The 15122-nt window shown below is 47.8% G+C and overlaps 7 protein-coding genes across 7 annotated transcripts; 5 read left to right on the top strand and 2 right to left on the bottom strand.

Annotated features, from left to right (window-relative positions):
* Positions 1 to 519: 519 nt before the first annotated feature.
* BP5553_03191 (Six-hairpin glycosidase) lies at positions 520 to 1641 on the top strand (the record flags this gene model as incomplete). Its single annotated transcript, XM_032011814.1, has 1 exon — positions 520 to 1641. One exon carries the CDS (start codon positions 520 to 522, stop codon positions 1639 to 1641), a length of 1122 nt encoding a protein of 373 aa, XP_031871507.1.
* Positions 1642 to 3178: 1537 nt separating this feature from the next.
* Positions 3179 to 3687, top strand: BP5553_03190 (uncharacterized protein; the record flags this gene model as incomplete). Its single annotated transcript, XM_032011813.1, has 4 exons — positions 3179 to 3233; positions 3320 to 3341; positions 3403 to 3514; positions 3634 to 3687. The coding sequence occupies 4 exons, from the start codon at positions 3179 to 3181 to the stop codon at positions 3685 to 3687; spliced, it is 243 nt and encodes an 80-aa protein (XP_031871506.1).
* A 1289-nt stretch (positions 3688 to 4976) lies between these two features.
* Positions 4977 to 6915, top strand: BP5553_03189 (Methylenetetrahydrofolate reductase; the record flags this gene model as incomplete). Its single annotated transcript, XM_032011812.1, has 2 exons — positions 4977 to 6678; positions 6731 to 6915. The coding sequence occupies 2 exons, from the start codon at positions 4977 to 4979 to the stop codon at positions 6913 to 6915; spliced, it is 1887 nt and encodes a 628-aa protein (XP_031871505.1).
* Positions 6916 to 7528: 613 nt separating this feature from the next.
* On the bottom strand, positions 7529 to 8914 carry BP5553_03188 (uncharacterized protein; the record flags this gene model as incomplete). The annotated part of the gene is made up of 4 exons (XM_032011811.1): positions 7529 to 7717; positions 7835 to 8401; positions 8451 to 8531; positions 8660 to 8914. The coding sequence occupies 4 exons, from the start codon at positions 8912 to 8914 to the stop codon at positions 7529 to 7531; spliced, it is 1092 nt and encodes a 363-aa protein (XP_031871504.1).
* Positions 8915 to 9690: 776 nt separating this feature from the next.
* Positions 9691 to 11453, bottom strand: BP5553_03187 (S-adenosyl-L-methionine-dependent methyltransferase; the record flags this gene model as incomplete). The annotated part of the gene is made up of 9 exons (XM_032011810.1): positions 9691 to 9763; positions 9887 to 9905; positions 9965 to 10236; positions 10312 to 10440; positions 10705 to 10742; positions 10802 to 10828; positions 11062 to 11200; positions 11267 to 11301; positions 11397 to 11453. The coding sequence occupies 9 exons, from the start codon at positions 11451 to 11453 to the stop codon at positions 9691 to 9693; spliced, it is 789 nt and encodes a 262-aa protein (XP_031871503.1).
* A 1694-nt stretch (positions 11454 to 13147) lies between these two features.
* BP5553_03186 (uncharacterized protein) lies at positions 13148 to 13387 on the top strand (the record flags this gene model as incomplete). The annotated part of the gene is made up of 2 exons (XM_032011809.1): positions 13148 to 13315; positions 13385 to 13387. The coding sequence occupies 2 exons, from the start codon at positions 13148 to 13150 to the stop codon at positions 13385 to 13387; spliced, it is 171 nt and encodes a 56-aa protein (XP_031871502.1).
* Positions 13388 to 13423: 36 nt separating this feature from the next.
* BP5553_03185 (O-methyltransferase) lies at positions 13424 to 14597 on the top strand (the record flags this gene model as incomplete). Its single annotated transcript, XM_032011808.1, has 4 exons — positions 13424 to 13511; positions 13574 to 13697; positions 13759 to 14216; positions 14275 to 14597. 4 exons carry the CDS (start codon positions 13424 to 13426, stop codon positions 14595 to 14597), a joined length of 993 nt encoding a protein of 330 aa, XP_031871501.1.
* Between the last annotated feature and the right edge of the window lie 525 nt (positions 14598 to 15122).

Here is a 15122-nt window from a genome sequence, read left to right as displayed (position 1 = left end):
ATACTACTTTTAATGATAAAATATATTAAAATATACTATTATAATAATTGTACTAGTACGCTGGTATAGGGCGCCGATACTAGTAAAAATACACCAATACACTAATTAACATTAATTGCTATTAATATTATATAAGAGCTAATAAATGTTAATACATCAGAGCTATGGTTTTCTGACTATTCCCCATGGTATGTTTTAGCAATGGCCACACCACTACAATGGTCGGACAGGGGGTTTACAACACATGCCGGGGCGGAATTGAGGGGCCCCGGACCTAAGCTCCTCAACCTCGCAAGCGTTACTCGAGTAGAGATCTACCGAGGCGACGACGGTGGCCAAAGTGGACTATTCGGAGCAACGATGACCGAGCATGTAAAACTATAACCCACCAATAAACACGACACAATGCCATGTTGGTTGAAGAACTTCAATCCTTGTACGCGACGTACTCGGAAATATAATAAATTTCTAGGCTTTGAAAATTGTCTGAGTGCGTTCAATTATTGAGAAATTGTCATCATGCCTCTCGTTGCCCACGCCATTGCAGCTCAGGATGTTCATAAATCCGTGGAGAGCCTGATACACCATCTCGTCAACGATAAAGACGAGACTGGCGAATTCCTATTGAAATTGGACGATGGGAGGGTGATTGATACAAAAGGGTGGGCTGGTTGGGAATGGACTCATGGAGTTGGGCTTTATGGCCTCTGGAAATACCACACGCTTACGGGTAATGATGAGACGCTGGCGATCATTGAAGATTGGTTCGCCGCTCGATTTGCCGAGGGAGGAACAACGAAGAATATCAATACTGTTGCTGCTATGCTCACGCTCGCTTATGTGTATGAGAAAACGGGCAACAAGACATATTTGCCATGGTTGGAGAGCTGGGCAGATTGGGCAATGTACGATCTTCCTCGGACAAAGTACGGAGGAATGTCCCATCAAACCTATAACGCTATCAACGCTCAAGAGCTCTGGGATGATACCCTGATGATGACCGTTCTCCCTCTGGCCAAGATCGGAATCCTGCTAAATCGACCAGCATATGTCGACGAGGCTAAGCGGCAGTTTCTGCTCCATATTCAATATCTGTTTGATCGAAAAACGGGGCTGTGGTTCCACGGATGGACATTTTCAGATGGCGGGCACAACTTTGCCCAAGGATTATGGGCGCGTGGTAACTCGTGGATCACGATCGCCATACCGGAGATGTTGGAGCTTCTGGATCTGCCGTCTAACGACGCATTCCGTGTGCACCTTCTCGACACACTAGAAGCTCAATGCCAGGCACTTCTCAAATATCAAGAGCCTAGTGGTTTGTGGAGAACTCTTTTGGATCAGCCCGTGAGTGAAGGCTCATACGTTGAAAGCTCTGCTACTGCAGGTTTTGCATACGGAATGTTGAAAGGCTTGAGGATGCGATATATCAAGGGTGACGAGTACAGAGATTCAGCAGTAAAGGCGGTGACCGCTGTTTTGGAAAAGATTGATGAGAGAGGCGAGCTGCTTGATGTAAGCTTTGGAACAGGCATGGGTCATACGTTACAGCATTATAAGGATATCCCCCTGACGAGCATGCCATATGGGCAGGCCATGGCAATCATGGTACTTGGCGAGTTCTTAAGGGTATTTATATAAAATAGAAAGAAAGAAACCCAACATCTCCAAAGTTTTACGTGGTTAAAGTTACTTTACTCTTTCGTCTTTCATCTACTGCATACAAATTTCTGCGTAGCGGAGGCCGCCTCGCCCACACTCAACTCATCCCTCCACCGTCGATGTCTCCTGAACCGATCGAGATGGCATCTTAATCGTCCACCACAGCGGACCAAGAGTCGCTGCTTCAACGCCCCCATTCCCCAGCCGATATCGAAGCAAGTTACAACAGCATATCAAAAGCCCGAAATGATGACGAGGGGGCGTCACTTAGCAACAACAACCCGCCCGACCGGTTGGTGGAGAATGATATCCTTCCAGAGATACCGTGCCAGGCCGCAATACGGGATGGAGCAGTGTATACATCTTGATTCTGTCTCATGTTTATAGGTAGCGGTATCTTTGCGACTCCAGGTGCAATTATGCGGTTAGTAGGGAGTGTGGGAACAGCATTGTTGCTCTAGATAGCGATCGCTCTGATATTCTGGTTGGGTGTGTAAATTGGGTTAGAGTATGGATGCATGCTGCTAAGATCTAGGGTGAGCATTTCTCTATGATGTGCGATATGAAATAGTACTGAGAATACAAAAGGGATAAGTTTATCTCGAGTCCGTCTACCGACATCCGCTGTTTTTGGCTTCTGTTCCTGTTCTTATCCCAGTCAAGTCCGTACTTCTTGGATTTACAGCCTTCAACTGTATTGTGTTCGGTGAGTACGTTTTGTATGCTTTAAACAGATAACCGTCCCAGTTCGAAGGGAAAGTTCTTGCTCTTGGATTATCACCGTCACCATTGTTATCCACAGCTGCTTTCTTAAGCCAGAAATCTTTATACAATACCCATCTTCATAACCTTACAAGTCTATTCATGATTATATTCTGTTCAATGAGCGAATAGAGAGCGTTATTCCGTTTAAAACCAACGGTAGTTAATCGGGGATGGTTCTGTGTTGAACTGGGGAATTATCCCAACTGCCATGTTCAAGGTTTCCTACTCTTATGCCGGCCCTTCCAACGGCAACAATGTCCTCAATAAAGTGAAAGAACCCGGTCATGTAATTGTTTTATCGAACTTACTTTTTGGGGACATCCTGACATGGAACAGGCTCGAGTTGTGCAAGAGATAGCGCGAGAAGGATTTATTCCCTCCTTACATTTCGTCTCTTTCTCAAAACCATTCGGAGCACCAATATGAGCTCTAACTACTCATTACACTCCTTCTTTCTTGGTTATTAGTATTCCTGATACAGTTGTCTATTCCTTTATTCCACACGTTGGAGGTTATCCAGGACGGTTCCTTCTCTGTAGCAGGCTCCCTTAGCTTACTATAGCCTCGATACAAGAGACTAGATTTGCATACCCCATATAAGGCGTCTCTTCCGACAGTTGCGTTCAGATTCTGCACTCGATTGAGATTATATTTGCACCATTTGCACCACGCGAAGGCTTGAATTGGAAACAACATCTCTCTGACGTCAGTTACGTCTTTGTAGGGACTGGTACGTAAGCTAGCCATTAAAATGTCCAAACTCACAGCTAAATTAGTGTATACTATTTTGTTTAGCATCGATATTGGTATGTTTTGGCCAATATCGACGAATAATCTAGCCCTGCTACTAGGAAGAGTTCCAATGCTTGCTCAAACCTAACATATAAACTAGGGCTTGCTTTCTCTAGTACCTCGTATGGCCTAGGGGTATTTAACTGATCGGTAAATACTAATCTCAACTGAATTTCTAGGTAGGTACATCACCGGCTACGTCGAGTGCTGGAATGACAAGAACACCCAATGCGACAAAGTCGGCTCCGTTGGTCACCTACCTGGCAACAGGGATGGTGTACGCTTGAATTGGTACGTACGTACGAAGGTACTTCGTATGTAGGTACTTAGTAGGTAGGTACTTTGTACGAAAGTGAGCACCTTGGTTTAACGACAATAATACTTCACCTGCTAACGAATACTTACTATGTATAGGTAGGCAGCAATGTGGATTGCTGCTCTGACAAAGCTCGGGAAAGAGACTCCTAAGTTGCAAATGCTACCCATCACCTGGATACAGAGCTATGTCCAATGCCGTCCCTAGCAAAGCTCTCTAGTGCGGAGTAGTATGAGTTGGTTATTTGTTACCTTAAATCTACCTTTACACATACTACCTAGGTACACGCCCCGTACCTAGTGTATCATGAAGTACTGCGTATAATGGCCGCTGTTGTCGCGACGCCCTGGCGCAGCTCGTCATTCTCAGCCCGCCTTTCGGGCGTAGGAGTAGCAACGAGAGCGAATGGTCTTGACTCTTGATCTGCGGACGTAGTGAGGAGTGGGGGGGGAAGGGCTTTTGATAGGGGCCAAACAGTAATATGTAGCAGCACCCTTTGGGTGTCTGAATGTGGGCGGCGGCGGCGGCGGCGGTGCATGGGATTGAACATTGATCATTGAACATTGATCATTGAACATTGATCATTGAACATTGATCATTCATTGTTGATTGAGGTAGTTCTGGTGGCGATCAATCGGTTGCCAATAAGCACATGTCCGTGTCCCAAGTAAAGTGCTTACATACATACTGTTATATTGGCGCCAAACACCAGTAAAAATTTGACCGCCTTCTTGCCCCTCCAAAACACGCTATAGCACTTATTTATTAAGGCCCCAGCCCAACGCCCACTCGGAGGCGTTCCCTGTTCACCCTTTATCCACTATCTACCAGCTATTATCCATTATCTATTTATCTATTATCCTTCATCCCACCTCTTCCTGCACCACTTCGTCCCCTCATCCAATCTCACCTACATTCTCACACTCACACTCACACTCACACATCACCATCCACCACTCCCAGACCCCCCATACGCATACACAGCCACTGCTCATAGCGTCCCCTCAACCACCCCCCCACCGTGTGTGTATATGCAGCGACAAGCAGCAGATCGTTGGGCTCGCAAAAGATACTTCGGATAGCTCTGCTGCCGTTTGCATTCTTTTCCCTTTACAATATAATATTATACACCTGGTGAGTGTGAACGGTCCCATTCCTGATTGCATTGCACGTTTCTACATACGTGGGATGGATATACATGCACAGTGCTGGCTGCAATCATGTCTCCGAGAGAAGCGGTGAATTTCGAATTGGATGCCATTCTAGCAGCTGCAAAGGTTATGCAGCCTGCTGCTTGTCATGCATCTCCGCCAAAACAAACAATCTTTGAGGTCTCACGAACTTTAACACCAGAGCATGCTAACAATTCTCTTCTACTCCAGATCAAGCCCACTTTCCGTCTTCCTCACCAGCAGTCTCCAGATCTATCTAGATCGCCAAAATGCACATCTCTGCTATGTTCCCCGAGGCTGGGCAGCCTCGACAGCCCCAATTCTCCTTCGAATTCTTCCCACCGAAGACTGCGCAGGGCGTTCAGAACTTGTACGACCGGATGGACCGCATGCACGGGCTCGGTCCCAGCTTCGTCGATATTACATGGGGAGCAGGAGGACGTCTTGCCTCGCTGACCTGCGAGATGGTGAACGTGGCTCAATCGCAGTATGGATTGGAGACTTGTATGCACCTTACCTGCACTGATATGGGCGAGGACAAAGTTGATGAGGCCCTTAAAAACGCCTACAAGGCCGGCTGCACGAATATCCTCGCCCTCCGCGGTGATCCCCCGCGAGAGGAGGAGAAATGGGTGGCGACGGAAGGTGGATTCCAATATGCGAAGGATCTGGTCAAGCACATTCGAGACGTGTATGGTGACCATTTTGATATCGGCGTTGCCGGGTACCCAGAGGGCTGCGATGACCAGGACGATCCAGAGCTCTTGCTAGAGCACTTAAAGGAGAAGGTTGATGCCGGCGCAACTTTCATCATAACACAGATGTTCTACGATGTGGATAACTTCCTTGCGTGGGTCTTAAAAGTCCGGGCCAAAGGCATCACCGTTCCCATTCTTCCAGGCATTATGCCCATCAATACCTATGCGAGCTTTGTCCGCAGATGCAACCACATGAATGCTACCATTCCCCCAAAATGGAGCCAAGCTTTGGAGGAAGTGAAGAACGATGATGCAGCTGTTCGAAACATCGGAACAGGGTTGGTAGCTGAAATGTGTCGGAAAATCCTTGATTCAGGCCTGATTCATCACCTCCACTTCTATACCATGAACCTCGCTCAGGCCACCCGTATGGTCCTCGACGAGCTGGATCTGGCGCCATCTGAGGAGCGTCCTCTTAAACCAGCCTTGCCTTGGAGAAAGTCCCTTGCCCTGGGCCGCAGGGACGAGGACGTCCGACCTATCTTCTGGAAGCATCGAAATAAATCCTACGTGGCACGGACGCAAGACTGGGATGAATTTCCCAACGGTAGATGGGGTGATTCCAGATCGCCTGCTTTCGGTGAGCTTGACGCATACGGTATCGGCCTGAAGGGCACCAACGAGCAGAATCGCAAGCGCTGGGGCGAACCAGCTTCAATCGAAGATATTGCCGACATATTTGTGAAATATCTTGAGAATGGCGTCGACAGTCTTCCCTGGAGTGAGGCATCTATTACAAGTGAAGCAGATGTCATCAAAGATGACTTGATTGCACTAAACAGGCGAGGACTTCTCACCATCAATTCCCAGCCAGCTATTGATGGTGTTAAATCTTCTCATCCGGTGTATGGATGGGGGCCCAAAAATGGTTACGTGTATCAGAAGGCCTATTTGGAACTTTTGATATCCCCGAAGCTTATCGATGAATTGCTTAGAAGAATTGAGCAAGACCCTGACCTGACATACTACGCCGTCAACAAGGCTGGTGTTCTGAAGACCAACACTCCTGGCGAAGGCCCTAACGCTGTGACTTGGGGGGTCTTCCCGGGCAAGGAGATTGTCCAACCAACCATTGTGGAGACCGTTAGTTTCCTGGCGTGGAAGGATGAGGCTTTCCGTCTGGGATTAGACTGGGCCCACTGCTACTCTGCACTGAGCCCTAGTCGCCAGCTCATCGGAAATATGATGGAGACATGGTACTTGGTCAATATTGGTATGATTCTCTCCCTCATTTTATAAAATGAATCAACTGACCATATTAATAGTTCACAACGACTTCCATCATACTCATGGCATATTCCCACTATTCGACGGACTCTCGGTAGAAGACCTTGAGAAGCCATTCGAGGTTGCGGGTACCAACGGCGTAGAGCCTAGTGGCGTTAACAATGCAGTGCCCAACGGCGTAGGGGACACGCCTTTGACCAACGGCAATACTGGAAATGCTTAGTCCTTAACAAGACTTGATAATTCAACATTCAAATACATGACGACGATGACGATTTCTTTCAACATTTTTTATGCATTTTAGATTGCGTAGAGCGTCGGCGTTTTGGCACGCTTTCAACATGTTCGGCGTTCAAGTGAGCGAATGATCTCAACGATCTCGCTGAATGAGATGGGGGATTGGGCGATTTCAAGGGTGCATACCTTGGGGTGCGGTAGGGTGTCTTTTTCCGAAAGCGAGGCATGAATAGTATGCCCTCAACGGCTTTCCTGCGCGAGATTCAACAGTTTGGCGCTCTTTAGAGTGCTGGTGTTCGGGCAGGCTTCAACAAGTTTGGCGTTTTTAGGCAGATCTCAACGATCTCGCCGGGGTAAAAAGCGTGGGTTTGACATGTCTTCAGACAGTGGATTGGGACCGGTTGGGGGTTATCTTCTGGCAAGAAAGGCCGTCATTATATGCCTTCAACGGCTTGCATCGGGTTAGACAATCTCGAGACGGAAGCGAATTCTTACAATTAGTATGGTATGAATTTGAGAGCAAAATTAGGAATGTCTGTTATTGTGAAGCTACTATTTACAGGTTTCTATTTTACCCAAGGCCCTGATCTTATCTTGGCTTACTCCGCCACTTTCCACACCAATCTTTCACCACTCACTTCCTTCCGTCTCAAGGCATCCAGCGCTGCCTGTGCTCTCTCGAGCAGAGTAGTCCCTTCAACGACACGGTACTTATTTGGCTTGATAATTCCCTCCGCTAGCAAAGTTGGCATAATCTCTGGTTGGAGACGTTCTTTGAATACCTCATTCTACACAGATTTCCAAATTTCGGATTAGCTTTCACGTTTTTTTGTTTCTCATCGATGCTCGTCGGGTGATGCTCTTTGAAACCCAAATCTGGGAAGTGACCCAGAGAAAAGACTTACCTCTAGATAAAAATGTGTTCGCACCCCTCTAACATCGACCCCGTCCGCCCACTCCACCGCCTCCTTGGCATCTAAGGCGTAAATTGGCTCGACCGTCTCACTACCATCCCTCACAATAACCGGCAACAAAACCGCCACCCTGGCCCCTTTCCCCACAAGTTTAGAAATCGGGGTCAAACTACCGTCCTGGCTTCCGATGCAATCTAGCACGAATTTTAAGCCCCCAGAACTAGAAACGGAGTCCAGGATGGAAGGAATGCAATCTGGAGAGCGGTAATCAAAGACTTGCGTAGCACCGAGGGATTTCAGGAGCGTGTTGTGGCTGGGGGATGACGTGGTTATTAGATTGCTGTACCCCCAGTGTCTTAGGATTTGTAGGGCATATTGACCGACGGAGGAAGAACCTCCCCAGATTAGGATGGGTGAGTTGGAGTGTTCTGGTTTGGGCGTGGAGGGGAGGATGGGCCAAGGTAGTGGGATAGAGAGGTCTTTGGTCAGGGCATGAAAGCTGCTGACGACGTTGTTAGGGAGGGTTACAGCTTCTTGAGGAGTGAAACCTTGAGGAATCTGAGGCTAATGTTAGGATATAACCAGGAGCGGTGGGGAAGAGTAAGACCTTTCCAAGGAGGTATTCTGGTACAGTGACGTATTCTTGGTGTGATTTCTCCTTTTGCTCACGCCAGGTGAATCCAAAAACCTATTTATCATCTTCATATCAGCGACTTCTCCTTTCACTCTACTTTCATTCGACGTTCTCCTTCGGAATGGACCATACATATCCATAACCTCACACTCATGGCCCTTTTAACCAAACAAATAACTCACCTTATCACCAACCTGCAACTTCTTCACTCCATCCCCTACCTCCACGACAGTCCCGGAAGTTCCATCTCCCAGCACCTGGGGATGCGTAACCAACAACCCTCCATCATTCTGATGTAAATCCAGCGGCGTGCTCGCTGTCCACTCAACCCTGACAAGGACCTCCCCTGCTCCAGGCGCGACGGTAGGAACTTCAAGGATTTCGAGGGCCCCGCGGATGGAGGCTGTTACCACAGCTTTGTGAGTTTTAGTGGCCATGGTGTGTATATCACTTGAATCAGAAGGAGGAGAAACTCGGATTGGTTGTTTGGAGGTTATAGGAATTGATCGGATAAAGATGTGAGAGTGAGAAATAAACAAAACCTGCCTAAAGAAGGTGCATCTAGGAGCTTATATATACTTGATTTCCTTACAATACCTACCTACCTAATAAGGCACCTTGGGTACCTACAGTGGGGTTTCATAATGTAATTTACAGTAGTATGGCAGTGTTTGATTTACAAGCACTTAATCACGTGATGAATATATTTCGGAGATAGGTAAATGGCTTATTAAGATCCCGAGCAGACCTATTATTAAGGACCGATACTACTTTGTATTACCAAATTAAGTAAAGATATTCTAGTCTCTTAAATTATACCTTGGATCTGCGCGGTGAAGGACGTGGAATGAATTCAAATGATGCTTTGAGGGAAAGACTTCGGTTAATTTGTTGGATTGGTGGAATCCGTCCTCCCAAGCAGGAAGTACTAAACTCTTTAACAATTGAGGCATTTATAAATCAGAACCTAGTGGGCTATTAAAGAATTGGTTTATTCCTTCTAGTAGGGGTTCGTACTACTTCGTTTCAGTCATATGCTCTTAGACAAAAACCTAAGCTATGCGTCTCAGCCACCAATTATGGTCTGACTTAGGGAACCATAAACATGCTGTTTTCTTTTGATCATCAAGTGCCTCGGAAATGCCTTTACAAAATCCCAATATAATAACATCAAATAATATATTTCGATGCGAGCACCACACGCACCGCCAGCTTACAGCTCTGTCTGGCTGGGGGTTGGATTTTCTGTAGTTGTCGCTCCTGGTTTTCGACCATATACAATTACGCTGTACACAAGTGGTGTATTAGCAGATATATTGAGAGCATCCCCCACAATCTTCACATCGTAAGGCAGTAGAATTATAAGGGATGAATGACCCTAGACAAGCCAAGCAGACGGGGACACCTACAACTCATAATAACTATGATCTGGAATATTATTAGCATGGTAATAGCTCAGAGAAAGACGCGCGAGCCAAGACACTTACATCTCATATTTGCTATATCTTTTCTAACTTGCACCAAAAACAACTCTATCTGGTCCCGGGACCATCCATACGCCTTGTTAAACATTCTCAAACTCATGCCGCTTATGCCCCTTAGCAGATTATGCATCTCAAATGCTCCAATAAGCTTTAGCCGTTTTTCTTTCGCCCAGGGTGAGTTTGGCATTTTAAAGCGCCTCTCAGTCACGTCTTCGAACCCAGCGGCAGTTAGATAAGAAGCATACTCGATGCAGGCATCTAGAGGGACTCCCAATCTTTTCTTGGGTGTCAGTTAAGCTGATAGACGAAAGCATTTTGAGCATTGTTGAAATGTGTGGAGAAGTGCTTACATTGACGCGGCTTCCAGAGCATGTCTGCTGTAGGTCATTAAACCACTCTCAGGGGGGCATGAGCCATCATCACAACAAAGTTTGGGATATACACATTGCAATTCGATATAACCGCCTGGCTTGATATGACTGAAATGCAGAAAAGCTTGCATTAGCAGGTTTCCTCATGAAAATAGAAGGATATCTGTACTCAAAAGATTGCTGCACGAGTTTAGGCCAGTCCCGCACGGAGAGAAGTAAATCACGGGCGTGTATGAAATCAAAGCTGTTTGGCTGCAGGGTCCAGGGCAATTCAATGTCATCGATCTCGAAGCGGCAATTTGCAGGTACCCTGATACGTCAGAATGGAGTTTTAAGGAGAGATCCTGGCTCCAGTGTCTCTTCAGGTCTTACCAGTGAGGTTGAACGGGAGCAATATCCAGACCCAAGACCTGTTAATTAGCTTAAGTTAAAGGGGAAGATATAAGAATAGAGTAGAGGGTCAATTTACCTCGGCAGAAGGATAATTATCTGCCATCTGCAGAATTAAAAATTATTTAGCAAGCGATCTAGTCAAAGGGGGACTCGCCCACATTTATTGCCCAGATTCCCGTCCCTGTTCCCAGGTCCAGTATTTTCTGTGGCTGCGGTCCAATGGGGGCGAGGAATAGCCTCTTTTCTAGAAGCATCACATATTTCGCATGCGACATATCTATCCTATCCAGCTCCTCTTCATCAATCGGCAAACCATACTCTGCAGCAAAAACGCACCATAATCAGCCAACGAGCTAGGGGCGTGTCGATATACAGATCAGACTTGCCTTCGTTTCCGTAGGCTGCATACGTTCTACCATGCTCTTCTACCCCCCGGGCAATCGAAGATGCGAGGGTTTCGGTCAAGCTCCCAGCGCTGTATTTAGTCAATATGAAAAACATAGGAGATGACGAGGCTTTTGGAGACCCGAGGGGTCCTTACGAGGAGCCTGCATAAGCTGAATCGGTATCAAAGCCCTGGGTGAGGCATCAGCATGCTGTACATTTGTTCCGCCCTACTACCAATGGAAACGAAGATCTCTGAAATACACGCAAAGTGGGGCAGGACGGACATCAGAACTCTCCGCCTCAATAACGTCGTACTCATACATGGCCGGCGTCGGAAGCATTTTATGATTTTAATAATGCACCAGGAATTGGGCTCGCAATGGAATGTCGCCGGAGTGGTCCTCGACTCCTCGGCACCTCGTGACGATTGACCGGAATCGACCGGCGAACAACGACACGAAGCGCACACAAATCAAGAGCAGGCTATCTATGGCGTTAGAATAAAAAGATCAGGATCGATCATCGATGCAAGAGGGGATATATATAGGTACTAGGTAGGTAGGTAGATATGGAGTTGGTGATATCCTGTGCGCAAGAGGCCGTTGTAAGAGGTGTTGCAGTTGAATGGGGTTCTGTCGGGTGGGTTATTAGGTTGGGCTGGGCCGGGCTGATGTATTGTAGCTATACGAGGACACGGTGCCTGGGTACATAGGTACGCACACAGAATACATCCTCTCGACTCTAGGATGGAGTACGGAGGACTTGCTCCTACAGACTGGTAACCGTCAAGGAATGCCATCCCATCCCACACCTCACCTCACCCGTCGACCGCGCCTGAGTGTCTAGTTCCATGCCTCGTACCTACCTTTGGAGCATGCTTCCTATGCTCGAGACACTGCATGGAACATACGAGTACCTTCGACGTACATGTATAGTAGCGGTTGGTAGCAACACCCCTGCGGCAGCTGCTAACTCGTGGGATCCGAATATGTCGTACTATGTACTTACTATGTATGTTAGCAAGTACTAGGTACGTACATGTGCATCTACGTGCTGGACGTACTGGACGTACTTTGTAGGGGTTCTTTCAACAGAAGGAACCCATCCCCACGCATACGATAAGGTACTTCGTACTTCGCGCAGTACGTCGCACATGCGAAATATGTGTTCACGACAGCAACTACACTGTAATCGTGCCTGCTGTGCCTCCAACCCTGCACTCGCAGATCCGCTCCCGGGCGCTGCGGCAAGTTGTTTTGCTGCAGAAGCGTGGCACGGGGGGAATTCTCCAGCAGAAGCGAGCGGCGACCGAAGCGCATCGGAAGACTTCGTGCTTTGTCCTTGCCAGAGGCGCTTGGGCTGAAGTGCAAAAGACTAGTGGTATAGTACGAAGTACTGCTTACTGGAGCACTTCGTACTTCGGACTGATTGCGCCTACAGTCCCCTTTTACAGGTCACGGTTCGCACCGCACGGCATCGCGCCGTATCGCACTGACCGCTGCGTGGCTGCTGAAGATTCAGTCTCCAGGGGGGGACTTACTACTGTTTCCCGCTGACGGAGACGAGAATACACTAGTAACTCCACAGCGAGAACATACTTCGTTGGTACGGGCGTGAGAACGAAGTACTACTGCTGCGTATGTTGGTACCGATGTGGCCACTACTGTACTCCCGCATGCACACGGTGAAGAAACCCGCAATCCCGGGGAAGTCGGCTGGGAATAGTGGGTGCTTGATGCTCCCTAGTTCGTCGTGGACTTGTGATGGCTATTCGTGGATGCACCAGTCAAACCACATCATTATTGACCCTCCTCCCTCCCCCACGGCCAGTCTCGCGGACTACACGGGTCCCCCTCCCACCATTCCTAAATCGGGATAGATAGCCTCCTCAGCAATGACCTGATTGAAATATTCACAATGCCACATCTGTCCACCACTCACGGCTACGAACCTCCCCGAGAGCCTGGGACGTCTCCGTTTATGTCTCCAGCTTAGAAACCTGTCTCCTTACACTCCCGGCGAAGTAACGAAGAATATGGGTTCCACGGAATCAGAGCTTGTCCGCAAAGCCGAGGCTCTTCTGGCTGCTGCCAGGAACCTTCAAGAACATCCCAATGAGCGGCATGCCCTGCTGAGACAGGTCGAGCTCTTCCGCCAGGAGTTGGAAGACCCAATGGATGCCATGATAAGGCAATGGACTTCCGTAGGCCGAATCTTCCCAGGTCCTTGATCCACCAAAAGGGGTACTTGCTGACCCGGTCTCATCAATGAGTAGATGAATACAAGTGCTGCAATAAATGTCATGGTCAAAATGGGAGCCTTCGAAAAGATGCCAAAGGATAGGAGCATTACTGCAAACGAGCTTGGTAGCCTAATCAATCTCGATCCATCCATTATAGGTTGGTCACCAGCGCACCTGATCTGAGATTCCCCGTCTTAACATTGTGCAACCCCAATCTAGTGCGCCTCATGCGCATACTTACGGGGACCGGCGTGGTGGCACTCGCGGGAGAGGATACTTATGCTCACACCCCAAAATCCATGACCTATCTCCAGGGTGCAGCCTTTGACTTCTGGAACTTGTGGTAAGTCTTCGAGGCAGCATGGGCTCAAAAGATGACGCACAACCTGATTGGATATCCACAGCATAAACATGAGTTATAGCTATTACCACTGGCCCGAATATTTCAAGACCAAGACATCTGAGGATTTGATCGACCTTCGAAAAACACCATATTCATCCGCATATGGCATGGAAGGCTTGACATTCTACGAGGTCCTTGCCGCCTCGCCGGAGCGTTTGGAGATGTTTAACAAGGCGATGATGCAGCAAGAGGCATCTCTACCAGTCCTTGGCATGTTTCCATTTTCGTCCTTTAAGGCAGAAGTAGAAGCAGAGCCACAGCGAGCCTTCGTAGTCGATATTGGAGGTGGAAGGGGCCAGTCTCTCCTGGGGATCCGGAAGGAAACCTCCAACGCATTTGGAACCGGCTCGAAGATGATATTGCAGGATAAACCCCACGTCTTGGACACTATCTCGCAAGATCTAATCCCTGGTATTGAGAAGATGGCATACGACTTCTATACCGAACAGCCTGTAAAAAGTAAGCCAAGCTTTGCCTCAAGAATATGAAGGCATGGGTAATGCTGACAAAAACACAGATGCACACATATACTATCTCCGCCGCATATTGCACAACTACCAAGACGGTGTTTGCCAGACCATCCTCAAAAATATCGCTGAAGCTATGGGCGCCACCTCTCGTCTTCTCATCGCAGAGCTGGTTGTCCCGGCGACCGCCAAAGTTGGTGAAGACGTAAGTGCTTATTGGATGGATATGGTGATGATCTCTATTGGTGGTAAGGAGAGGAGCGGAAAGGAGTTCAGGGAACTGCTCGACTCGGCCGGGTTGGAGTTCGTCAAGCTTTGGCCTGCTGCGGTGGGTGACCATGCGGTGGTCGAGGCAAAGAGGCGGATGTCATGATGCCGATGCAAGGTTATTAAATGTGATGGGTTCAATTCGCGAAGGCGCTGATTCGTCCAATGTATCCATGTTTTATAACTACCTAGGTATTTATCTGAGAGCGTTGTTCGAGCAAGGTATCTCCAGTGCACCAGCCCCGGAGGTAGTTGATTATGTCATGCTCGGTTACTATCGTAGGTGCTCAAGACTCAAAGTACTAGGTAAGGTAGGATTTTAAAGTTACGCACAACAAAACCTGAACGGAGAACAGAGTGGAATTTAGCCCATAACATACCTAGGTAGCCTTAAATAAATATATGTGAATAAAAAAAATTAACATCTAGACTAGCGCTCACGTTGTCTAGTACCGATGTATGATCACCTGCTTTATGAGGTGCCTTTTGTGCCTGTTCAAGAGTCAGCTCGCTTAAATAAGCTGCCAAGGCCAAACCTTTTGAGCGCAAAATTAAAACAAAAAGGCAAAAACTATATCACAATAAATTGTAATGACCAGAGGGAGGCTCGATCTCCCGACCTTGTCCGTAT

This window comes from Venustampulla echinocandica (genome assembly GCF_003357145.1).
Source record: "Venustampulla echinocandica strain BP 5553 chromosome Unknown scaffold_1, whole genome shotgun sequence".
NCBI classification, from domain to species: domain Eukaryota; kingdom Fungi; phylum Ascomycota; class Leotiomycetes; order Helotiales; family Pleuroascaceae; genus Venustampulla; species Venustampulla echinocandica.
The sequence above is the reverse complement of the archived record's forward strand: the minus strand, read 5'-3'. Positions and strand labels throughout refer to the sequence as shown.